The sequence below is a fragment of the Aspergillus alliaceus genome, assembly GCF_009176365.1.
Source record: "Aspergillus alliaceus strain CBS 536.65 unplaced genomic scaffold BDW43scaffold_51, whole genome shotgun sequence".
Classification (NCBI taxonomy): Eukaryota; Fungi; Ascomycota; class Eurotiomycetes; order Eurotiales; family Aspergillaceae; genus Aspergillus; species Aspergillus alliaceus.
The window spans coordinates 119,146-143,967 of NW_022474734.1; the positions used below are offsets into that span (position 1 = coordinate 119,146).

The window sequence follows — 24,822 nt, forward strand, 5'->3', positions numbered from 1 at the left end:
CCCCCCCCGGCTTCGAAGTGTTTGGGAATACCTATACGTCAGTCTTGTAATATGTACTTCGCACGTAGTTCTTCTTTAGCTATGTTAATTTATAAATATTTACATTTCTTCGGGCTATGTAGATATTTACCAGGCTATTTCTAAGTTTTACCGTAGGACCTTGAAATCCCACGCTACTTGTTATCGAAATTAAATCGGTGACTTTATGTTTTAAAAAGGCCCCCCGTCTAGTCACGCAAGGCAGAAGTTTTAATTTGCAAGGGCTTTTGGTAGCATATTGATGAGTTGAATTGCTTTATTGCAAAGAGACGTGTATAACGGTTGATTACTGTGGAGTATGCTCATGAAATTCCCTGATCCCGGTTGCTCCTGTATATTGAATCCGGAGGCCGAGAATATCAGAATGATCAGACGATAGGGTAATCAGGCCAGATTTAAGAGCCTCAGAAGTCCACTATATAGAACCTTTTACCATCATTTATAATTATCAATGAATCAGAACGTTTTCCGGCATGTCTACCTAAATTCTACATTTACCGCTTATGCTACTCCTCTGCGAAAATATATATCAATCATATATACATTCTTATCAGTTCTATAACACATAAGTAGGTTTCTTAAATTGATTGACAGAAAACATACAATGCAAGAAGACAGATAGCAAACAATCTAATCTCACTAAAAAAAAGACAAGAGAGAGAGACAGAGAGACGGATATACGGATAAATGCCATTTCGGCCCAATTTCAAATCCTCTCCAAAAACCATCCCACCAGGTGTCCAACAGTCGGGCAACTCCAAGTCAATGTGGGTGGCACCTTAACTCCCAATGTCTTCTGCAGCTGGCCTCTCAAACTGACTGTCATGACACTGTCAACTCCTAGGTCACTCAGGGCGGCCTTGGAATCGACCTCGTCACTGCTACCCAGCTGAAGGACCCGGGTCACACATTCACGGATACGTCCATCCAACCATGTGCGACGCTCGGGGATTGATGCCGGGATTTCATTCGTATTCTTCGGAGCAGCAGCAGATACGCCAGCCGAGGGGATGCCAGCCTTGCGGATGGCAATATCCCCCAGTATCGGGGTGGGAAGCGGCTCGTCGGCCTCGAAGGCCAGGCTGCGCAAGACGGCAGCCTGAGCAATGTCATATTTGGAAACATGCATCCAGGCGCGGAAGCCTTCATCGCGCGTAATATCCGTGATGCCCTTGCTGGCCAGCTCCGCGTTGATAAAGTCCGTACTGGCTGCCATGCCGAGGCCACGCCAGCTGGTCCACTGCACAGCTACAGCGTTGTCGCCTTGGAGTCGGCGGGATGTGGCGAATGCGTCTAGGAAGGCATTTCCAGATGCGTAGGAAGCTTGGCCTGGGAAGCCGAGTAGTTGTCCACACGAGGAGAAAAGCATAAAGAAATCGAGTGTCTTGACGGGGAATGCAGTACCAAGGGCTAACGCTCCGGTAACCTTGGGCGCGAGCACGCGCTCGAATGAGTCCGACGTGGTGGAGAGCACTAGCTGATCTTCTAGAACGCCTGCTGCATGGACCACGCCGCGGACTGGAGGAAGCGAAAGCGCATCGATGGCGGCAGTCAATTGAGAGGCGCCTTCCGGGGAGGCAATGTCCACCGCAAGCGTATGGACCGTAGCTCCCTGCCCTTCCAGGCGTAGGATTGCTTCCAACACCGTCGACAAGGAGGATGATGAATCCGCAAGGATAGCTGGCCACGCGCGGCGAGCAGGCAGGGAGCGGCGAGAAACGAGAATGAGCCGGCGAGCGCCTTTCTCCACCAAGAATTGGGCGACCTCCAGGCCCAGAGCGCCCAGTCCACCCGTGATCAAGTATGTACCTTCCGGTCGGGGGAGTAGACTAGCTTGTTCGCTAGACGGTAGGAGCTTGTCGCGAGGAAGCGGGCGCAGACGAGCAATCCTGGGAATACCGTCGGAGATACGGATGTTGTCGGCCTCCTGCACGTACTTCATCGTCTCGAGTGGGAATTTACCGGGCAATTCAACGTCGATCAAACCACCCCATTGATCGGGGTGCTCCGAGGCAATGATGCGGGAGACACCGTGGATCGGAGACTGTGCGAGAGCTGTGGCAGACTCACTTTCGGAAACACGGTCTGTCAGCACGAAGAGCTTCGCCGGCAAGGAGTTGTTGACTAGTATTTTGGCTAGAAGTAGCAGCTCCATCAGGAAAGTATGGGCACTAGTCGGGATGGCATCCGCGCCCTGGATGCGACCGGGGACGTACACGACCACCGTCTCCTTTCCTTGTAGGACACTATTCGGATCCTGTGTGAGGGGAAGCAGATCGGCCGCACCATCCAACATCGTCAAGGACGAGATACGGTCTTTCAAGGACTCAGCGTAGAGGTCTGCAAGTTCCTTATCTGGGGAAACGAGTACGACTTTGCCAATCGGCAGCGGTTTCTCGCTGTAGGCGGCAGGGGGCCATGCTATCTGATGTACCAAACTCTCCTCACTGCCGTTGCTGCCCGGTGTGCCTTCGATCTCGGAGAACCGCATGGATTCGAAGTGAGCCAAAACCGTGCCGAGTTCATCGCAGACGCTGACATTCACCGCCAGGTCCCGGTCTGTGGCCTTTTCCACATACAAATAACCCACTTTCGGTGGCGGCTGCGTGGTATACACCTGGACACCGTGAATGTGAGCCGGCATGCGCAGGCGAGGTTGATCGAAAAACAGCGTGGATCCCACGGACGTGGCTGAGTCGAGGATTGGGGCCCAAGACGAAGCGTCCCACGGGAGGGGACTGCCGGGTGCGACGTCTGGGGCGACGTCAACGCGAGCAATCATTTCTTGCAAATTGCCATAGTGCTCTGTAACTGCCCAGGGGAAGCCCATGGCGGAAACGCCGACCTTGTCCAGATAGTCGATGGAAAAATTGTCTGCCAGCTTGCTATTGGTGAGACGAGCTTTGATGGCTGGAATATCGATCTGCGCAGAAAGAGTACTGTTGCCACCGGTCCCCCACTGCGCCGTGGTGTGTGTCAGCCAAGCGCCATCGTCCGTCTCAGTGTCCGTCTTCTGGGTGAGACGCGAGCAAATCTTGGCTTGATTTTGATACACTACCACCTGGATATCCCTCGGTTGGCTGATAGCTACTGGCACGCGAAGGGTAATGTTAGAGAGGGTGTTAGCCCCGGTGGCATGAAGAAAGGTATTGACCAGGGCAGCTGCGGGAACAATCTCTGAGCCGTGTAGGGGATGGCTTCCTGGAAAAGGCTTGGTCTGGTCATCCATCTGCGTGGTGAACACTATAGTTCTCTCTCCCGCAACGGGAACGCGCTGGCCCAGAAGCGTGTGTTTGTCCACGTCATGCAGTGTCGAGACACTCAAAGGGCCAGTGTGAATCTGCCTCCAAACAGGCTTGTGATCCCAGCTGGTCAAGGGAACATCAGAAGCCCAGGGACCCGGCAACTGCTTCTTCCAATTGACGACGGCTCCCCGGCAGTGGAGCTGCGCGATGCTGGACAGAATGGTCTTGCCAGCAGGTTTGTTGCGGGCCATCGTGTTGGTAACAGTGAAGTCTTCCACACCAAGATCCAACATGGTTTCTCGGATAGAATGAGACACAATGGGGTGGGTAGAAACCTCCAAAAATAATCGTAGCCCATCGTCAACTGCAGCCCCCACTGCTGCAGTCAACCGCACTGGATTGACCATATTGCTGGTCCAGTAATGAATATCCCGAGCCGTCGTGCTGCGTGGGTCCATTGCAGAGGTCGAATAGAGTGTAACTCTTGGTTTACGTGGCGACAGCGAGCCTTCCAGGGCCTCTCGTAATGGCTCTGACAGCTGATCCAGCATCGGGTGGTGAAAGGGAATATCAGTCTGAACCCTGAGGGCTTTGACACCGCGAGATTTTAAGTCTTCCACGAGCGCCAGAATGGCTTCGGTGGTACCGGAAACAACGCATGACGACGGAGAGGAGTCAATAGCAGCGACGAGATCCGTCCGGCCTTGTAGTTCTTTCTCCATATCCGCGAATGGGATGTTGATAAGAATCATCGCGCCAGTTCCCATCACACGACGATAGAGATTCGCTCTCCGGGTGACAATCAATGCGCCTTCCTCTGCAGTGATACAGCCAGCAGCAACTGAGGCAGCAATTTCTCCCACGGAATGACCAATTACAGCCTGGGGCTTCAGTCCCTTGGAGCGCAAGATAGCAACAAGTCCCACCTGCACAAGGTAAGTGAGCACTTGAACCTTAATGGATGACTCGAAATCGCCACTTGCAAGAGAATGCAAGGCAGAGAAACCCATTTCACGCTCCACAAGGGCTTCTAGAGAGCTAATGGTTTGGTAAAACACAACTTCTTTAAGTAAATCGGTAGCCATCGCGGCCCATTGGGCGCCATGACCGGAGAAAACCCATACCACATCCTTGGAGCAGCTTTTATCGAGCACGCGGCTTGACGTGACCCAGTTGATTGCTTTGTCGCTCGCAATCGCGGATAGTTTCTCCACGGCATCATCATGGTTATCCACGATGATGGCAGCTCGGTAGTCATGGTGCCCACGACGGGTGCTCAGGGTCGTTGCTATCGATGCCAGAGTCCTCTTCCTACCTTCGTTGGCAATCCAGGAGGCCTGTTTCTGGGCCTGGAGAGCCAGGCGTTTCTCTTGAGGAGCAGACAGAAGAAGGACCTGCGGCAGGGGCTCTTCATCGTTCATGACGGTGGTCGGCAGTCGGAGCTGTTGCACGAACTCCTCAATAATCGCATGGGAAACCGTGCCACCATATCCGTAAGAACAAACTCCCGCTCGGCGGACCTCGTCTGCTGACCCGGGCCAGTCTTGCATCTTTTGGACGACCTTCACCCCGGCTTCGTCCCATTTGATGCGAGAGTTGAGTGTCTTCAGATTGGTCTGTGGTGGCAAAATCCCCTTTTCAACCACCATGACCGCTTTGATGAATCCGACAGCGCCAGCGCCGGCTTCCAAATGACCCACGTTCGGCTTCACAGAGCCGATGAAGCAAGGACTCTCTTGCGGTCGGTCTTTGCCGTAAACTGCTGCGATTGCGTTGACCTCAGTAGGATCGCCCAGCGGAGTCGACGTGGCGTGAGCTTCCACATACCCAACTGTCAGAGGGTCGACCCCGGCAGTCCGAAGGGCATTTCTTGCCACGAGCTCTTGTGCCTTAGCGTTTGGAGCCATGATCCCGTTGGTTCGGCCATCTTGAGCCACCGCACTCCCTTTGATTATGGCACGAATGTTGTCACCGTCACGGATGGCAGTCGACAATTTTTTCAAGATCACCACGGCGGCACCTTCACCACGACCGTAACCCTTCGCACCTTCATCAAAGGAGAGACAGCGGCCTTGGGGGGAGGTCGCTCCAGCTTTGTCAAGCACGCGGGTCAACCCCGGCCCACAGAGAGCGTTGACCCCTCCGACGATAGCGACTTCGCTCTCGCCTTGGAGGATCGCTTGCCGTCCGTGATGGATGGCGACGAGCGACGAGGCACAAGCGGCATCAACAGCGGTGCTAGGCCCCATGAGGTTCAAGTGATAAGAGATGCGGTTTGGGACTCCGCAATAGGCGGTGCCGATGCCCATCCAGGCCTCAACATTAGGAATGTCTTCGAGCAAAAGCTTGGAATAATCGTCCGAATTGACCCCCATAAAGACGGCCGTCTCGGTGCCGGACAAGCTCTGCGGCGGAATTCCAGCATTCTCCAGAGCCTCCCAGGTCACCTCTAAGGACAGACGTTGTTGGGGGTCCATCTGCTCGGCCTCTTTTGGGGAGACACCAAAGAAGGCGGCATCGAAATTCTCGAGGTGATCTAAAAAGTAGCCTTGCTTCGTCGTTTGATCTAGGATTTTGGCATTGCGAATGTCTCGGCGGTAATATGGCTCCCAGCGCATGCTGGGGATCTCACCAGATGCATCAGTTTTGTTTAGGATGGACTGCCACAGCTCTTCCGGCGAATGATTGCCTCCGGCAAGCCGGCAGGCCATGCCGACGACTGCGACTTCATTATTCGGATCCTGTTGTGTTTCTCGAGATCAGATATATTACAGAACACCGTAGGAGAGGGGGCGGGGGAGTGGACTTACGAGATTAAGGCTGCCGATTTCGGTTCCGGGGGTATCTAATCTGCTCGGATATGCAGTTGACACCGAAGTTCCAGAGCCGATAGATCGCTCGTCCTCTGCAGCTGCATCCATGGCTGATATTGGGCTAACTGTTGGAGACAACCAAGGAATACGTGTTCTTGTCGATGAATCGTCAATTAGCAAAGGAGATGATGTTTGTTTGGCCCTCTAAAAGGAGAACTGTTCTTGTCGTCAATCCGTCTGCGGGATGGTCCTCAGAATATTTGGCATCGTAGCTGCATCTTATACCTCGATATATCGAGTCCCAACAATTGCTTATCTTTACTAGATGTCGCCACAACGTTGATCTTGTCTAGCTTGTTTCGCTCATTCCCGTTGCCCTGCAGGACCTTCTAGTGACCTGCAGATACGAGAATTTAAGGCCAGCCATACACCGGAGCCATATATACCTCGGAGTTGTGTCGCAGCGCCCCTTCCGGTAAAGCGAAGGATTCTTGATCATCCTCCTCCCGGCGCTGTGACGTAGAGTGAGAGCATCCAACCCGTCGTCTGCAATGGTAGCGATTGACTTTCTTGGTGTGAAGGGAGTCATTCTAGATCCTCGTTCGCATGAATCACTTCGAACTCTGGCCGAGATATCCATAATTTCGCCTGGTCCAATGACAACCCGGAGCACGAAATTTCGCACTCCGGGGAAATTTCGCACCACCGGGTCTCCGTATCTTTCGTTAACTTGGACGAGCTAATTAAAAAGTCAAAAAAAAAAAATACACAACGAGCATGACAGAGTCATACAGGTGCCAATAGTGTGTTACCCATTAGATGTACAACTAGTCACACAGGGGCAGCAAATATGGTGAGGTAGTATGTGTCTGCTTCGGCGGAAAAGGTAGACTGTGATGACTACAATATGGCCCGGACTCTTCCTCTTGCATGTCCTGTCGGAACGAGGATGCATAGGGCTGTAATTCCGATTGCTGGTCACATGTAGGCACGTGGTGTGGCCTGCCTTATTGCTTAGGCAGAGTTGTGGCTGACGGGTTCCTCGTGTTCGATATTAATTTCGGATGGAGATGCCATTTAGGCATTCTCATTTCGGTAATTGACGTTCAGTTTCGACAGGCGCGCCCTCCCTTACTGAATTTAATTCCCGAGTTTTGCACAATTCTCCTTGATTCTGGGGATCCTCCGCGCTCTCAAATATCGCGTAGCCATGCCTGACTCCTTTTAGCTCTCCGGCGGATGCAGATCCGAAGCCAAATCCCTACTTCTCCTTTCAGGCATCCGAGAATAGGCAAACGCGAAAAACGACAATGGAGGGAGATAGCCATATGCACCGGGTGGCGATATCCTCGGTCGACGGGGTTTCCTATCATGAAGCCTATTCGAAGACTATATTCTACTCCAAGCAGGTCATCACTCAGGGTAGTGGATTGAAACATACATCTTTGTCCGGCCCGGGAAAGAGACTGTGCAGGTCTGAACGTACTCAGTGTTGTCTCTGAAAACCCCTTCGCTGCCGAAGGCTCGCAGAAAGCTACAGACTTATCAAGCGACTTAGGACGACCGTAGAAGCCTGACTCCTCTCACCCTATTCCACTATCGAGCACCTAACACGTCGCCATCAGCAAAATGGGTGAGCTTTTCAAGTGGCCAAGCTTCTCACCATTCGTGCCTTATCATACCTCTGCTGGGCAAACGGTGATCAAAAAGTCCGCATGCAAATGCGCCAGCACGGTGCTTGAGCCAACAGGGCCAAACTGACGATCTCCTAGGTTTGGCGGTCTCCTCACCAGCGAATTCCTCCCCGCCCCCCCTGGACGAAGCTTCATGATGCGACAAACCTACCGCCACAACGTCGAAGGCCCCATCCCGGAGAACCTCCGCAAATTGATCGAGAGCGACCATCGCCCCAATGGCCCTCCCATGCACTTCCACCAGTGGCAGACAGAGTACTTCAAGGTCGAGGAGGGAATCTGTGTGGTGGAAGTGAACGGCACGCAGACCATTCTGACCCCGGAAGATGAAGAAATCTCATGCAAGGCGGGTAACATCCATCGATTTTTCATCCATCCAGACTCTCAGGAGAAGATGACGGTGATCCTGAGCGCCTCGGATTCTGGCGTGGATTACCAGCTGGACCGGGTGTTCTTTGAGAATTGGTACGGATATTGGCATGATGCATTGCTGTACCAGGGAGGCTTGGATATCATTCAAACCCTTTGTGTAGGACCCCAGCACTCTCGCGTTCCATTTCAGCCCCGGCTCTCTAGTAGCTCGCTAATTAGTCCTTATAGATACATGACGCGGGTGACCACTACACGCCCGGGCCCGCCTGGCTACCCTTCCGCCGCCTCATCGGCTACTGGATGTGCGTGGTCATTGGCCGCTGGATTGGCGGCCTTCTAGGCTATAAGCCGTTCTTCCGGGAATATACCACCGATTGGGACTTCGCTGTGACTAAAATGAAGGCCAATCCCTGGACGCGCCGGTTGGTGAATGACTCGTACCCGGCCAAGAAGTCGTGGGACGAACAGGTCAAGCTGTCCTCGTTCCCCAAGCCTACCAACGCAGACTACGAGCTACTCGTGACTGACATTACGGAGTCGGCGAGACAGAAGGTCAACGGGGTTCAGAATGGGTATACGGAATTGTCTAAAGTCAATGGTACCGATGTGAAGGCTGTGGTTAAGGAGAATGGGGAGGACTTGAGAAAACGCATCTAAGGACCGAAAGTTGCTGCTGATCAACTCTTTTACATTTGTTTCCCTGTTTCCTCTACATTGATTTTGGTCATGTTTTCGGAATTAAAATGTCCCTTCGATACTGCAATTGAACCCTGGTGAAGTACATCTCTGCCTTCTTCAACGAACCTGCAAGTAGGATAGCTACATAAACCGTATGTACCAAAACTCCCTCGGTATTATCAAACATGGTTCCAACGATATTCCACCATTGGCTTGATAACGTAGCTGAGCATGCCATATTTGCCTTACAGAAGGGATTAGGTCAACAGGGCAAGGTTGAGTTGGCGAAAAGGACGCTCCGTAGATACGAAGCTTCCCGCCATCATCCGGTTCTCCTTCCGCGAAGACGCTACCCTGGCGCGATTGGCCAATGACATATAGTTCGGAGACAACCGAAAGAGGAAAATGGAATGGAGTTCTCCTTACGGAAATACAGCAGCGTGTAGTGGTGGGGCAAATGTAGAGCACTTTGAAAAATATACGAGGAGGGGTAAGCGTAAACCCCATAGAAGCACGGTTATGTCGTCTGTACAAAGATATATCTTATTCTGACAAAGTGATTCACTGCGATACTCGTCTGTAGTGATTATAATTGCTGAGGACGAGTATATATATATACATATGCATATCCACCTTTCTACTCATTTCGGTTTCAACCCCCTCTATAAGCAGATACAGATTGTGCAGCAGAAGTAATCCACACCACAAAATGTCAACTCTTCCCCTTCTGGACCTCTGGTCCACAAGCAAGGCGCTCGTAGCCCTAACGACAGGTGTAAGTCTATTGCTTGTCTCGTTACTTGTATCTGTGTTTCGCATAGGGCGTCGAGAACGAAATCTTCCCCCAGGTTAGTGCATAGCCCCAGACCACAGATCATCAGCGTCGGATTAAAGATTTTTGAAGGACCTCCAACCCGCCTTGTACTAGGAAATGAACACCAGATTCCCAAATGTGATGGCCACTTCCTGTATGTGAGACACCTTCACCGTGTGTGGGCCGGATGATGTCTAACCCTTCCCCCCCTCCTCATATCCAGGATGTCGAAATGGGCAAAGCAGTACGGCGGCATCTTTTCTCTTAAACGCTTCCGCAATACCACCATCGTCATCACCGACTGGAAACTCATGAAGGGGCTGGTAGACAAGAAGAGTATCAACTTCAGTCACCGTCCTCCGTCCAAGGTAGCCGATCTCATAACTCACGGGGACCACATCCTCATGATGCAGTACGGTGAGACATGGCGCACAATGCGCAAGCTCATTCACCAATATCTCATGGAATCCCAGTGCGAGAAGGAGCACTGGAAGCTGCAAGAGGCGGAGGCGGCTCAGATGTTGTATGATTTTCTGGTGGATCCAGAGAACCATATGATGCATCCGAAGCGGTACAGTAACAGTATTACTATGTCGCTGGGTATGCTGTCTTTGTGTCCTTCTTGCCGTCCCCGTTTCTTTCGCTCCTGCTGACCTGGGCATCTAGTGTTTGGAATTCGCACAAAGAGTGTCAAGGATGAATATATGACGCGGCTGTACAGTCTCATGGAGAAATGGTCCCTCGTGCTCGAGACTGGAGCCACCCCTCCTGTCGATTCCTGGCCCTTGCTTCAGTGGATCCCAGAAAGATTCACGGGCTACTGGCGGCAACGAGCGACCGAGGTGGGTGATCTGATGACCGGATTATACACGGAGGTGCTACACGTCATTGAGAACCGGCGAAAGGCAGGGATCTATAAGGACTCCTTCATGGACCGGGTCCTGGATAAGCAGGTCAAAAACCAGTTTGGTGAGCACCAGCTGGCATTCCTTGGAGGGACATTGATGGAAGGTGGATCGGATACCTCCTCGTCATTGATCCTAGCTATTGTACAAGCGATGACTCAATACCCTGAAGTTCAGAAAAGGTACGTTGCCACGATCGTACCGTGTCCACCTCATGCAAAGCAAGCAAGAAAAGGGAGTTACTGATGGTATTCTGGGTTAGAGCGCACGCTGAGATCGACTCTGTGATTGGTACGGATCGTTCCCCGGCCTGGTCTGACTTCCGTAAACTCCCTTACATCAACATGATGATCAAGGAGGCACACCGCTGGCGGCCTGTCCTTCCACTGGGTGTCGTCCACGGATTGGCGGAAGACGACTCGTACAATGGAATGCATCTGCCCAAGCACTCCACCATCATCCTCAATGTGTGGGGCATGCACATGGACCCCGACCGATTCGAAAACCCTGAAGACTTCATCCCGGACCGCTATGCGAACTTCCCAGAGCTGGCGCCGCACTATGCCGCGGCGGCGGACGGCGCTGCGCGGGATCACTTTGGCTACGGCGCTGGCCGCCGCATCTGTCCCGGCATCCATCTTGCGGAGCGGAATCTGTTCATCGCCGTGGCGAAGCTGCTATGGGCGTTCGAGTTCAAGAAGAATCCGGCCGGTAGAAGTGACGTGAGTGCGGAGACCGGTAGCAGTCAGGGATTTATGCACTGCGTAAAGGATTACGATGCACTCATTACTGTCCGGGGGGAGGAGAGAAGACAAACAATTTTCCGGGAGTTGGAGCAGTCGCAAAAGGTTTTTGGGAGGTACGATTGATCGACCGACAAGATTTGTGACATCCAGATGGAGGATTTAGATATAGAGAGACCCACAAGACGTTTAGCCCCATGGGCCAATCACCCGATCCAACCCGTATCGTAGATCCAGACTTTCTTTAAATATGATTCAAGCTAGGATCCTCTTTTCTGTAGCCTGCTGATGATCATCTCCGTCAGTTTCGGTAAGATTCCTGTCCCACCAGCCCCGTCCCTCAATGTTGAGCGCCGCGTATCATCGAGTTAGAATCATAGTTCGCGGCGCGTTTCTCGAGATCATTCCCGCCACCAATCATTCGGAACCCATGATTGATCCATCATCTCGTTCACCAGATCCGTGGGCGAATTCATAGGCATGATAGCGGGGGTGTCACTCAGGAAAAAGGGAGGATTAGTGTCCGGCAATTTCATAGAGTATGCTGGGGAGGGGTGGCCCTGCGGGAGACTGAACGGCTGCGGCAGGAGGTCCAGGGTCTGCTGGAACGGCGGCAGGGCAGTGGCCCCTTGCATAAGCTGCGGCACCATGAAGGGTGGCTTCTGGGAGGGGCCGGATAAGGATGAGAACTGCGGGGGGGTGGGTACATCGTGGCCGTCGTCCTGGCTGCGCGGAGTGGGCCCTTGGCTCGGTCGGAAACTACTGCGCAGTGACTGGACCATAAAATCGATCGTGTTACCCGCCCCCTTGGTAATTTCCACGGCCTGCGCGGCCGCCGAAAAGCCATAACGGGAGAAGATATTGAAGGTTTCAATGGCAATGGCCGTCGCTCGCCGAGCTGAGAAGGAGTGAGGGCACGTGGGATGCAACAACCGGAACGCGAGAATCGTCAAGGTGGCATCCCACGTATATTGATAGGCTCGATGCCATGAGTTAAGAATATCGGTCTCCGTGAGTACCTGGTGGACGATATTGATGGTGGCCGTGGCGTGCTTCAGGGCGCACAGCGAGCTACTATCGGACGTTTGCGCCGCGGTGGGTCCGATGGAAGGAGAGGCTCCCGCTGAGGCATCAGGGAATTTGATATAGGGACGGTATAATGTCATGACCAGGTTGTGGTAGAGCAGTTCCAGGAGAACACGCTGCCGCTGCAGCCAGAGGGGGGCGTAGACATCACTCTCCAGTGGAGAGCGTGCGGTGGAGAAGGGGTCCGCATCGCCCTTGCGTGCCAGCTTTAGCGACACCGGCACCTCCTGAGCCCAGGTTTGCAGCACCTCCATGGACTTATGCAGGTAGGAAACACCGCTGTCCAAGACACTCGTCGCTTGATATATCGATGTCTCATTGTGACGGGGCATAGCTTCACTACACGTCTGGAATGCCGTGATGGAGATGTGGCGCACCTTCGAGGTCAACTTGACGCACTCATGGTGGTAGCTCAGCCAATTGACATCCCCGAAGGTTGAGATGGAGGGACTCGCCTCGATAGCCTGCAACTCAGGGGACCGCGGCAGGTCGACCGGTACGTCGTATTCCTGCATCAGGTACGGGTGGCCGAGCTCCAGGCTTAGCTTGGAGTCCAGAAAGAATAACGTTAACCATATCCGTTGTCGGAGAGCTTGCTGAGGAGTACGGGGATATGCTTCAGGATCGTGATGCAGTCCTAAGCTAGTGGCCGTATGTATGGCAATACTGAGGGCTCGATGCGACGCGTTCAGGCACGACGCATTCATCAGATAGACGGCAGAGTGGATGTAAGCTTGCAACGTGCGAAGGGACAGTGTGTCCTGTTCTCTCAATAGGAGCCGCTGGCATCTCTGGTATACCCAATGGCCCGCGGTGTTGGTGTCGTTCGAATCGAGCTCCATGGGCTCGATTTCTCCCGACGCCATGAGGGCGGCGCTGTATTGCATGCACAACGCTAGGACGATATCCACCAAAGCGGATGGTCGCCGGGTGGAATCTTGCCCAGCCTCCCAGAGGGAATGATAATGGGCGCAGAACTCGTCCGCGTCCACAATCGGAATGAGCGTGTGGTAGGACTGCCAGAACAGGCTGAGCAAGTACTCCTCTTGCTGGCGCGTCAGAGCGCCTTCCATAAAGTCCATGTCATCCCCGGCGTTGGGGGACAATGACGAGACACTGCTGCAGGTAAACGACTGCAGCGCATTCCCCAGTTGTGGTTGACTGAGTGACTCCTGGAGATAGATGCGCAGCCGCTCGGCGAAATGCAGGAAAGAGCTCGGGCCGTAATACCGCGGCTCACTATTCGTATTAACGGCGTCGGAGATCCAGGCACCAGGCCAATGCCATCGCAACGAGGTGGTGCAGCGTGAACCGCTCGCAGGGGACTTTTGGTGAGTGGTCGCTGCTTTCTCCCGTTCCTCGGCCCTCTTATTCCCTAGATCCTCCGTCTCCGACCCTCGTGATCGAAGTCTCTCCGGTTCTTTCCCTGGGGTAGCTGCCGCCGACTGGTTGGTCTGCTCAGCCGATTTACTCTCCTTGCAGCATCGGACCCCCCGAGTCCGGCAGTTCTTGCAAGGTTGACCCTCATCGCATTTGACACGGTTCAGCCGGCACCAGTCACAGGCTCGGGCGACCGTTGTCCTCTTGGGTCTCGCTGATGTGATCGGAGAGCTGGCATTGCTCCTGCTATCCATGGAGCTGGTGAAAGTGGCGAACATGGCTAGTTGAGAATCTCAATATGCTCGGAGGCGGGGGGAACAAAGGACAATTCAGCATTTAAATACGCCTTCCATTCAACTCCCTTCTCGTTAACTCCTCGACGCGCGACGTGCGATAAACGGTCGGCGGAAGCGGACGTATACTTTGTTGGTTCCAGAAGCGAGGACAGCTCCCACCAATTAACCTGAGATTCGTATCTAGGCCGGAGTCAGGAACACTTGGCTCCGCCAAGATCTTCACGGGAATACGAGGTTGCACCACGGACCAAAGGGGGGTCGTCTGCTATCTGGTGCGGTCGCCTTTGGTCGCCTTTGGGTATTAGTTAGTTACTACAACTAGTGCTTACTCAGAAGTTCTACTACGATCATCCACTACGCGCCGAACCGGGCCCTCCTTCAATCCTTTATATCTTAATACATTGAAGCTTTTTACTGAAACAAGCAAGTACATATAACATACGAGAACGAGAGTGCCGGTGCACACTCAGACCCATACGCAGGGTATTTTCATGCAAGATCTTCCTCTTCATGGCCATTCCTGCCGCAGAGAAAGAATGCTCCTTTCCGTCTCCTCGTAGTCGGCGTAGATCGCCTATGGACGCAGATGTTCAACTCCCGGATCCACTTGATCGACCGTCGGAATCTGGAGTAGTTGTGCCTATCCTATCTGCACGGTCAAAAAATTCGAGCGGACAGACCAGTTGTCCGTCTCCGGATCTGAATATCGATCCCATTTCAGGCTGCATTTCCCGGGGGCCAGCTCCTTCAGTTAGTTGGTTAACTAGGAGTGGCAAGGTAGTTTCTCTCAGGTAAGCAGAACACCGTTATTATTATTATTATTATTATTATTATTAAATTCCTCTGGCGGTGCGCGGTCGTGGCTGGATACGTCGCCTTCAGTGTCCCTCCCCCAGGCTCGCCTTATCCACTACTCCGCCGGGGGTCTCCTACCTCGTCGCCTAACACCCAAGGCAGATGATATTCTGTTAGCAACACCTTCCTAAGTAGGCCTAGCGCCGACAGGCTCGATCACTACCGCGGTAGCGCTTCTGGGGTTGCAGTAGTAGTCACCACCAATGTTTTCTCCTTGTAAACCGTCAAGTGATTTTCGCGCTGTTGGCGTGTCGTAGTCTCAGAGCGCATCCACGATTAGAGGTGTCATGTCACCCGTCTAGGCTCTCCCCACATCGACTAGAAGAGCCTAGTCAGTCTCGGTCTCAAAGGCGAGTATCCCATCGTTGGTAGCTGTCATAACCGACTGCCCTCTGATTTTGTGGCTTTGGGGGGGGGGAGGGCTTGCACGGAGTGGCAACTCTGCGGTCCGGCCGTAAGCGCACGACCGGATCGATGAAACTAATACAATTTGGGAATTGCACGCGGGTTCCCTCTAAATAGAACCGCGTGATGAAGACGAGTCGAATAAATGATTAAAACGGCGAGAGCGCTTTCCTGATACCCATGGCAAGAACACTCAAGAACACTTGGTCACTGCTTTTGTCAGGCGTTAGGACGATGAATTTCTACCGTCTCATGGTTCCCGGTATGTCCGATTGTGCACTGGTGGCCTTTATTCTATGTTTAAGCGGTATGGATAGCTGGCAATGTGAAGACTTTCGTGTTTATCCAAAGTACAGTGTCTTTTAAATACGCTAAAACTCTCTCAATTGCCCGTCGATTGCCTATTGCCCACTCCCCATCCACCCTTGCCCCAGATACGCTTATCCCAACTAAGATATAGTGCTTGGTGTCATTCCTTTCCCTAAATTGGCTTCACTGTCTAGCCGAGAGTTAGTGGCAAGCCCCATTCTTCCCCACTCTTAGGGAATTTAGAGAATCGGGCGATGACGTTGTCGACAACTGCCATGATCACCCCATCATACACGTGCGAGAGATGGGTTTTCAATAGTGCTACGGGCTTGGCAGGGGGGAACTCAAAAGACTGTCTGATTGTAAGGTCCATTTCGAGATTATAGAGACGCAGAACGGTAGTCGCGTGCTGCATCTCTCCGAATGTTATCTGCCCAAGGAAGATTCCACCGCCGCCCACGTTCTCAATAGAGGCAGATGTGCCGCACTGCAGAGTCGGGTCCCCAAGTACTGCCAATGTCACCGGGCCGGTGATGATATGGTTCCTGGTGGCCTGTCATATTAGGCTGAACGGCTCTTATGGTTGGAAAAGCTCAAGTGACCAGGGACCGATGCGGCCATATAGAAAGACGGTTACCCCCTACAAGAGAGCCAGCGCTATCCCTTGTATTCTTCCAGCACACAGAAGAGCTGACGGACTAGCCCCATATCATTCCACAGGTCGCACAAAGAAGAGTACAAGGAAGAGTACAAGGTGTCCGGTAACCGATATCACCACATGATACGGAGTACTCTTTCGCTCGTTGCCGAACCTGGTTGCCAAATCGTCGTATTACGGAGATCGTACGGACCCACCAGACTGCGGGGCAACTTCGCTTGGCTTTGGGGACTCGGGAAAACATGGAGTGTATTAGTGGTGGGACCGACCACCCACCGGCGAAAGGCGGTGGGTGGTCGGCAGCGTAAAGGCATTTTCACCGTAAAGGCAGATTTTGCATTCCTCATCTTTTTGAAGCTATACAAACTACCCACTATGCCTAAATCATCTGAAATTCACGATGGGCGTGTAGATGAGGCTGTTAAAGCGATTCAGCAAAAAAATAGACCTAATATTGCAAAGACTGCATAAGAATTCGGGATCCCTTACCGCACGCTCTATAGCCGCGTCCATAATTAAAGAAAGTCTTATACAGCTAAATCACCTACAAACAAAGCGCTAAATCAGTATTAAGAGACTGCCTTGGTCCAGTGGATTGCTAAAATATATAATTTATATATTTCAGTTATGATTTTGCTTCTTCTTGAATAGGCAAACCTTACTGTACACCGTGTTGATCCTAAATAATATCTTAATCAATTATAGGCATATCACTTTGCTAAAAGACTCTCTCCACACTTAAAAATTGGTTTAATAAAGTAGAAAACAAAGGAGAAAAAGCGTCTAGATATAGAGAATATTAGATAGCTTTAATTCTAATATAATTAACTTATAAACTTGCTTAACAGAATCCATTCTTGCCTTGTGTATAATTTTGATAAATGTGGGTTTTAACCAGGTAAAGAAAAGAGACAAAACATACTTAGTATAAGAGAAAAAGTTTCTGATCTTGCAGAATCAGAGTATTCAGAGAATATAACTGCGGTTAAATATATTACTACAGATATTTAGATTAGGAAGCCGCTTTTTATCTTTAAAGACAAGTGATTTATAAAGATCTGGTATAATATAAATTTACTAGATACCTATACTGCAGTCTCTGAAAAAGACTATATAAATAATAAACTTTTGATTGAATAGCTTTATTGATTTCACAAGAAGACTACAGCTGATTGCAAAACTGGTGCAAATGTTCATACTCTTCAAGTCTTTCCGAAACCCTAACTAGAGAATGCGCTAGACCGTTTCCGTATATATACTCCGAGATCCATGGTACAGGTTGCTGTTTTGAATGGTAATTCCGTTCTGAATGACTTAGCATATTTTACAATGCCTGTAAACTTACATACAAGACATATTTCCCCCAAGTGGTCATACCACGAACCCAACTAAGATGTCAATCATCTACAGCACGAACGGCCCCCAATCTAGCCCCGTGGAAAGCCAGAGCTCATACAAGATATCATCTTAGCAATGAGCTTACCCGGTCCCAAATTGCAAGAGCTGCTGGCTACAGCCCAAGCACTATTACTGTACAGAGACAACAAGCTGGTCGCATAACTCAGCAAACTCAGGAAAGAGATCAGGAAAAGAGATGAAGAACACCAACAGGGATTACAGAAAGTGGATGCTCTTGATGAGTGCCTAAAGGAAGGGATGCCGGATTTTTTGAGAATTGTTCGAACTGGGCTCGATCATGTCAATGTTACAGTAGATGGCTGTTGACGAGTCGGCCTTTTAATGATGCTGACCGGACCACCGCCGGACAAGCTGAGATTGGCTTGGCGCTGCATTCGGACCACCTTGAGGCAGCTATCAGAACATATGTTAGATGCATCACAGAGGTTTCAGGGTCGCGCGCCACAGGGTCGCTGAACAGAAAAACACCCACCGCAGGCAGTGACGAGGCTCAAAATTCGTCGGGAAGTAATTGTCTACTAATATAGACATACATAAAGCCTAGATAGTGGTATCCTGCATATTCGCCTTGGCAGTTAATTATAAACTACAAGCCACGAGACTGAGCGCGGATTTGTATTTTGGTTGAGTGGTAAAAGCAACGTAGGCGAGGGGTCGGGTATGAATTCACCACCACCACGACTGTATTATGGTATACGCCGCTACTATAAGGAGAATAAAATTCTTCAGTGTGCTCTACGGCTTTGGAAGACAGCTTTATATTGGGGTGAACTGGTTTGCCAGAAATGGTTCTATTCAAGTTAGCTTGTGCCTGATCCAGATTACCATTTAGTCAACCGAGGAGGAAAGCGGAGTTTATTACTTTGTTATACAGCACACAAGACAGTTCTTTCAATTTGAAATATAAGAAGAAAGGAACCATGCTGCCTAATTAAGTTGATAAAGGATGGTAAAATCTCCTTTTTTGATCTTTAATATCTTCGACAGCCGGATAACCTCACTTCGCATGTCTTTGCAAAGTGACCCTAGAGCCCACTTATTGGTTCATTAGGCTAGGCTTACTTTAACAACAAGGTTTGATTTAAGAACATACGTCTTCGTGCATGCCATATTTCGAAAGGCTGTCTTACTATGTAGACAAGTTTTAACTGTTGAGTGGCCTTCACACTGTTGTGCTATACATTCTGCTTCTGTGCAGAATTCTTTGTTTTTTTTAATGGCGGACTCGAGAGCTTTGCCGGAGAATCTTCTGGAGGATAGCAGGGAAATAGAAGATCTTGATTTTGGTGTAAACGCCTGCTGAGCAACTTTTCTTTATGGTTGTATGTGCTCATCAACGGTCATACCCCGCCTTCCAACCATAATAGCAATAATCCTATGTAGCCTATCAGTAAAGCAGATCTAATATACTGGCAGATAATGTTACCCCAGTGCTCGTGCCACCAATAAGATCAAAATATTCGCATGGTTGCGGGACACAGTCGAGATTGTTAGTCTCACGGATTTTCTCCATGATATTTTGGAGAGTGAGTCGGCTTGAAATGCCGCGAATCCCGCCCCCATCTAAAGCGTATCAGCGCGACCCATGTAGATTTAGCCACAGGGCCATACCCAGGGAAGAAATCCTGAATGGCTCATGAGAGTCTGTCACTCTATTTTCTGATTCTATATCGTCAATCCCCGGACCCCTTCTTGCAGCATTCCTCATGGAAGCAAAGAGCCTAGGCTGAAAATGCACTGGTGTAATTATTACCCTACTAACAGGCCTTTTTAAGTTCCTTGCTACTGTTATACAGTCCTGAAATGCCGCTCTAGCATTTACTTGCATCCTTTTGTTCCTATAGTATGCTGGACTTGCCGTGCTTATAATATATACCCTTAAGTTGTTTGCCTCTCCTGTGCGTGGCTCGGGACTGATTATTATAGGATTTATAAGGGGGCCCTTTTGGCATTGTTACTGAGATTATTAGTGATTACACAGGCAGCACTGTAGCCAGGGGTGGTCCAGTTTGGTTCCGTGGTGCAGTAAAAATTACTGTGGTCGGAGCTTGGTTCTTTCTGCCAGTTGAAACGAGGGGTCGGGCTGCAGCGTGATGACTTTATAGGTTATTTTATGTAAGGCATATATGACTGATATCATAGGTACACATATAGAAAGAAATTAGCCTTAGTACCCCGCCGCTTGTCGTAAGCGCCTAAGGAAAATCCGGAATGAATGTTCAGATGAAATAACTATCACAGCTTGTGTTGTTTATAGTTTACCATTGCTTATCTTCTTTTGAGTTGTATAGTCATGGGGCCCTCGAGCATCAAAGTGTCAAATGAGTTCGTCCATGTTGTTTGGGCATCCCATATCCTCAAGTTCCTGAATCCTTACACCAGTACCGCATCAAGGAAGTATTCTCTGCCCGACCAGGAAGTTGACGACTTGTCGGCCTGGGGGAAGTATCGACCTGGAGAAAGAGGCGGTGCTGAGTGCAAGATAGAGGTGTTGAGGAGGGTGATGAAAGAGAAAATTGGGCCAGAAGGGCGAGGTTGTGTCTTTCATGTTGGAGCATGAGGGCGAGGTTATAGAACGGTGAAATGGGAGTGGAAACACTGACTCCGTCTAGGTATTTATATTATAAGAAATAAAACCAGCTTAACTGATAAGGGAGCATACTTCAGATAAAGTCCCTTGACTCCCTTCAACTATTAGTATGGCTTAGGAACTAGTGTTAGAAAAATGGTTTGCAGCATTGGTTTCGAGACGTCCTATATCATGTGTATAAGTTATCTTACGGCCAGAAGTTCAGGTTTCTCGCCATTTAGCAACAGTTGATAAGATTAATCGTTGCTGGGGTTATGCCGTGTAGGTAGGTGGTCAAATACTTTTTGCACCTCACTGTAATAAACTATTCTGACTAGTGGCTTGGCAGTGGGTCAGAAAGATAATTATCAAACATTTGTTGGTCAAGGCAATATTGAAAATCACTGTGCAGCATAGTAGTTTGAGAAATTGAGAGAGTGGTTGTCAGAAAGATAAAATGCTATAAACTAGGTAAATACCGTAAATATGTCTACAAGCGACTCTGTATATTTATCTAGATACTTTTAGTCGCAATCCAGTCCTTATATATTAGGAGCTAGTTAAGATAGGTATAGCCCTTATTAAAAAGAGTAATCTTTAAGTAGTAGTTTCCGCCTTAGCTCTTCGCCTGACGCACAGGCCCCTTCCTCTAATGAAGATGCCGCTCGATCCGACGAGCTTGCAATGCATGCCACCTAGGAGCAGAACCACCGGGTTGACTTAGGCAATAATGGCATCCTGGCTATTTTGTGTCGATACTCTTGCTGTTGCCTCAAGGGAGTGACAGAGCAGCACACTACGAAGCCATCATCTCTTTCTGATAGTGTGCCTTGCTCTTCTCTAAGCCCAGCAACCTCCGTAGTATCTAGAACTTGCCGATATTCCCTCAATGCCGCATGTCCTGCTCCGTCCGCCCCCTCTGAGGTTACATTGCACAGCCCTGGCGTCACAGCATGGTTCTTGGTTGCCTGGGCGCGAATAACCGGGGTAATGTTGTGCGGAGTTGGTATTTAGTCTCCCGTAAGGCTGATCCTGTTGTCTAGATCCACTTACCAGGAATAAGATGGTGATAGCAAACAAAGAAAACGTTATATTCACCCAATTGTCAATTGCACGGCTTCTTGGAGATCCACAACAGGGCGTCTGGGCCCACTGGTTGAAGGGATGGCTGATGACCCTCCGGCCACTCAGGCATTAACTACATAGTAAGAACTGGGTCGTCAGCCAATGTCTTGGATGTCTCGGATGTCTCGGATTAGTTAGGTATAAATAAAGGATAGTAAGCCGCTCGGCTCCGCTGATAATTCTATTGTATGGTTTTTCCATCTTCATAATCAGAGAGCCGCCAAAATGATTCAGGCCATCCTATGGTCTGTTAATGTTTTTCTTATCAGTCTTGGCCAAACGGCAATCGTCGCTCTTCCTTCGAGCACCGGACCATGCGATGTCACGCTTCATGTAAGTGAACTAGTTGACATATCTCGAACCGATCCCTATGACCCGAAAGGAGGTAAACGTTCTATCATGGTCACCACCTTTACACCCATCAATTGCGGAAGTGTACCATCTACATCCTACATCCCCAATGCAACAGGCAGGTATGAAGATGTGAGTTTCCAGTCTTTTGGACTACCTCCAGGAACGTTCGAGTCCCTTCATATCCAGACTCAGACACAGCAGCCACCACCGCCTTTCAGTCACCACGGAGATTACCCAGTAGTGCTTTTCTCACCGGCACTGGCAACCTCAAGATTGATGTACACATTGCTGCTTCAAGAAATTGCCAGTAACGGATTTGCTGTTGTCTCCGTCGATCACCCGTACGATGCTGACATCGTAGAATATCCTGATGGCCACACGGTTCTCGGAATACTCGCAAACATCAGTACCGAAACAGAATTTGTTCGAGCACTGAACGCTCGTGTTAAGGACATGGTCTTTTTACTTGATCAAATGCACGAGGAAAAAGTGATCAGAGACATATTCCCTTTGTCACAGGGAAATTTGCTTCCACTCGATCGAGTCACGATCCTTGGTCATTCCCTCGGCGGAGCAACAGCAGCGCAGACAATACTGGTTGACAATCGGTTTGTTGGGGGTATCAATCTAGATGGTAGACTATGGGGGCCAGTCGTGGACAAAGGACTGTCGAGTCCGTTCCTGCTTTTCGGTCACACAAACCACACGCAGGCAACAGAGCCCAGCTGGGCAGCATTTTGGTCACATTTACGAGGATGGAAACTTGAGCTTGAACTCGCACAGTCCGAACACTATACTTTTTCTGACTTTCCAGTGCTTGTCGATGCTCTGAGTGTCTCGGACGAAGTTAGACAAATTATTCAGGCCAATCGTACTGGGACGATAGGTGGTTTGCGGGCTAAGGGTGTGATTGCTTCATACATCATTGCCACACTGCAGTACTTTGTTTATGGGCACACATCAGATTTGCTGAGCGGACCTTCTATAGCATATCCTGATGTGACATTTGTGACTTTCTGACTAGTTAAAAGGCATTGCAGAAATATCTGAAATATTGACCTAATAGATATGGATATCCGCACATGCGAAGCTGTTGCATTTGCAATATTGCCGCAGAAGAAGTTCGCCATAAAGGCCTAGCTGCGCCTATCTAGGCCTAGTAGTAAGTTTCTGAGGTTAAAACTCTACCAACTCAGACTGGTTCTAATTTAGTTCTGATTTCTAAAATTTAGACTTAAAATCACAGTGGTTCAGTTCCAACTGGGGTTAGACTTACCCAAACTTAGACTAAATGCAACTCTAGAATTAACCAGGATCTAGGTGATTTGTATAGACTCCAGGCCATCCCTATAGACTCTGCTAAGATGGGCTGTAGACTCTGGACTTAATATGGACTCTGTGCTTAGTAGACCTTCTGGTCTGCCCTAATTAGTATAGGACCTGTGGACTCCGCGCACGACACTGTTACTAGGGTTCAGGAGGTCATGGGATACCATATAGCTTAATAGAGCGTCTCGTTTGATATCCTTGATGGGATGCTCAAGAAACAGTCTTGCCACAATTGCACTGTTGCTTTAGTCCTTACCTGACTAAGAGGCCTACTATCCTGACAAGTAGTCTTATTACAAGAATCCAGTTGTAGACAGTGCTTCTAACTATTCAGAAAAGGAAGAAAGAACTAAGCTTAATCTTCAACACATCCTATCAGTTGGTCGCAGCCAGAGTCAGTACAGTGACGTCTGAAGATCGCCCGCTATGACGTTGTCCACGTTTTATTCAGAAGATACGGTCCGTCTTAGTTGCCTACACTGACTGGTTCTAATTAAGACACCCCGGCCATCCGGTTGAAAGAGGTCAGGAAATTGAGTCTGGTACTTTAAAGTTTATTTCACTACCCAGGAGTAGTGAATCTACATGTTCTTAGTACTACAACTATATTCTCATGCCTTCCTGTGAAGCAGCCTGCAGACCAGCCCGGTACCTTCCTCCTCGGGCGTTACTATCCCCATGAGAGGGCCTGGAGAGCAGTCCCGTGCCTTCTGCACTCTGCATTGACATCAGCGCTATGATCAAGGTCTACTCATAGTAGTCAGACGCTGGCTAGGCGGTTGAGCCTCAGAGGTAAGTGGGGCATAAGAGCTGGGGTAGGTCTGTCGTTGGTAGCCCGTGCATCGTCCGTATGGGCGTTACACGCGTCTTTACAGGAATATTTCATTTCTCTGTTTCGGTCATTACTAGTACCTTCCCGGATTATAGCTCTTCCGAGGCTTTCCTGAATGAAGTTTAGCCTAAGGGTTTCGGAAAGAAGACAAGCGTATAAACATTTGCGTCAATTTTGCAATCAGCTGTAAGGATTATATAAATAAGAAAGAAAAATATATGCTTATCTTTAACAATTATACTTCTTATAAAACAGTTAAATTTCTGTAACTCTATAAAATCTATAAGATTCTCTTCTTTTGCTTTTGATCTTATATAACTTACCTCTGCCAACCGCTTGATGGAAAACCATTTCTTATATATAAGATACATTTTTAAAGTGCGAATAATCTTATTATATAGTGATGGAGCTGGTGTAGCTCACGTGTAATGGGATTGATTGTCTTCAGGTCTAAATCTATCATACAGAGATTCCTTGGTGTTGTGGTCAGGTCACGTGGTTGCTGCCTTAGGCTCCCATAGGCTCTGACATATAGTAGTATAGAGTCCCAGAAGATAAGGACAATTTTTTAAGTGATATTATGGCTCTATATAAGAGACCTTCAACTCATGAATTATTCGTGACTCCTTTAGAGAACACAGTATCTATCCTCCAGATAGATCTTTTATTATTGAAGCTATTCAGAATACTCTATTATCTCTGCTAGAGATCTCCGCACCTGATCTGTATATATATAGAGAGACTACACCGCCTCCTAATCCTCTCTCTTCAAGTGTTGAGAATACATCTCCTAAGATCTCTCAGCAGGTTAAAAAGAACTAAAAGAAGCTATTTTATTTACTAGAATCTGCAGAGATTTCTCTATAAATTAAGTACTGCCTAGAATGCCTTTTTTATCAGTA

The 24,822-nt window shown here is 49.6% G+C and overlaps 6 protein-coding genes across 6 annotated transcripts; 3 read left to right on the top strand and 3 right to left on the bottom strand.

The window, feature by feature from the left end:
• Positions 1–592: 592 nt before the first annotated feature.
• Positions 593–6,325, bottom strand: BDW43DRAFT_186942 (type I polyketide synthase). The gene is made up of 2 exons (XM_032038962.1): positions 6,095–6,325; positions 593–6,025 (listed from the first exon to the last, which is right to left on the bottom strand). Exons 1-2 carry the CDS (start codon positions 6,203–6,205, stop codon positions 746–748), a joined length of 5,391 nt encoding a protein of 1,796 aa, XP_031896430.1. The 5' UTR covers positions 6,206–6,325; the 3' UTR covers positions 593–745.
• Positions 6,326–7,726: 1,401 nt separating this feature from the next.
• On the top strand, positions 7,727–8,820 carry BDW43DRAFT_303011 (uncharacterized protein; the record flags this gene model as incomplete). Its single annotated transcript, XM_032045352.1, has 4 exons — positions 7,727–7,806; positions 7,870–8,320; positions 8,392–8,703; positions 8,776–8,820. The coding sequence occupies 4 exons, from the start codon at positions 7,727–7,729 to the stop codon at positions 8,818–8,820; spliced, it is 888 nt and encodes a 295-aa protein (XP_031896431.1).
• Positions 8,821–9,879: 1,059 nt separating this feature from the next.
• BDW43DRAFT_322086 (cytochrome P450) lies at positions 9,880–11,566 on the top strand (the record flags this gene model as incomplete). Its single annotated transcript, XM_032049483.1, has 3 exons — positions 9,880–10,255; positions 10,322–10,742; positions 10,823–11,566. 3 exons carry the CDS (start codon positions 9,880–9,882, stop codon positions 11,427–11,429), a joined length of 1,404 nt encoding a protein of 467 aa, XP_031896432.1. The 3' UTR covers positions 11,430–11,566.
• BDW43DRAFT_287948 (transcription factor domain-containing protein) lies at positions 11,227–14,331 on the bottom strand. The gene has a single exon (XM_032043214.1). It carries the CDS (start codon positions 14,045–14,047, stop codon positions 11,705–11,707), a length of 2,343 nt encoding a protein of 780 aa, XP_031896433.1. The 5' UTR covers positions 14,048–14,331; the 3' UTR covers positions 11,227–11,704.
• Positions 14,332–15,824: 1,493 nt separating this feature from the next.
• On the bottom strand, positions 15,825–16,606 carry BDW43DRAFT_314798 (uncharacterized protein; the record flags this gene model as incomplete). The annotated part of the gene is made up of 2 exons (XM_032047906.1): positions 15,825–16,187; positions 16,490–16,606. The coding sequence occupies 2 exons, from the start codon at positions 16,604–16,606 to the stop codon at positions 15,825–15,827; spliced, it is 480 nt and encodes a 159-aa protein (XP_031896434.1).
• Positions 16,607–21,540: 4,934 nt separating this feature from the next.
• Positions 21,541–22,911, top strand: BDW43DRAFT_287951 (alpha/beta hydrolase family protein). The gene has a single exon (XM_032043215.1). The coding sequence runs from the start codon at positions 21,631–21,633 to the stop codon at positions 22,777–22,779; it is 1,149 nt and encodes a 382-aa protein (XP_031896435.1). The 5' UTR covers positions 21,541–21,630; the 3' UTR covers positions 22,780–22,911.
• The last annotated feature ends 1,911 nt before the right edge of the window (positions 22,912–24,822 follow it).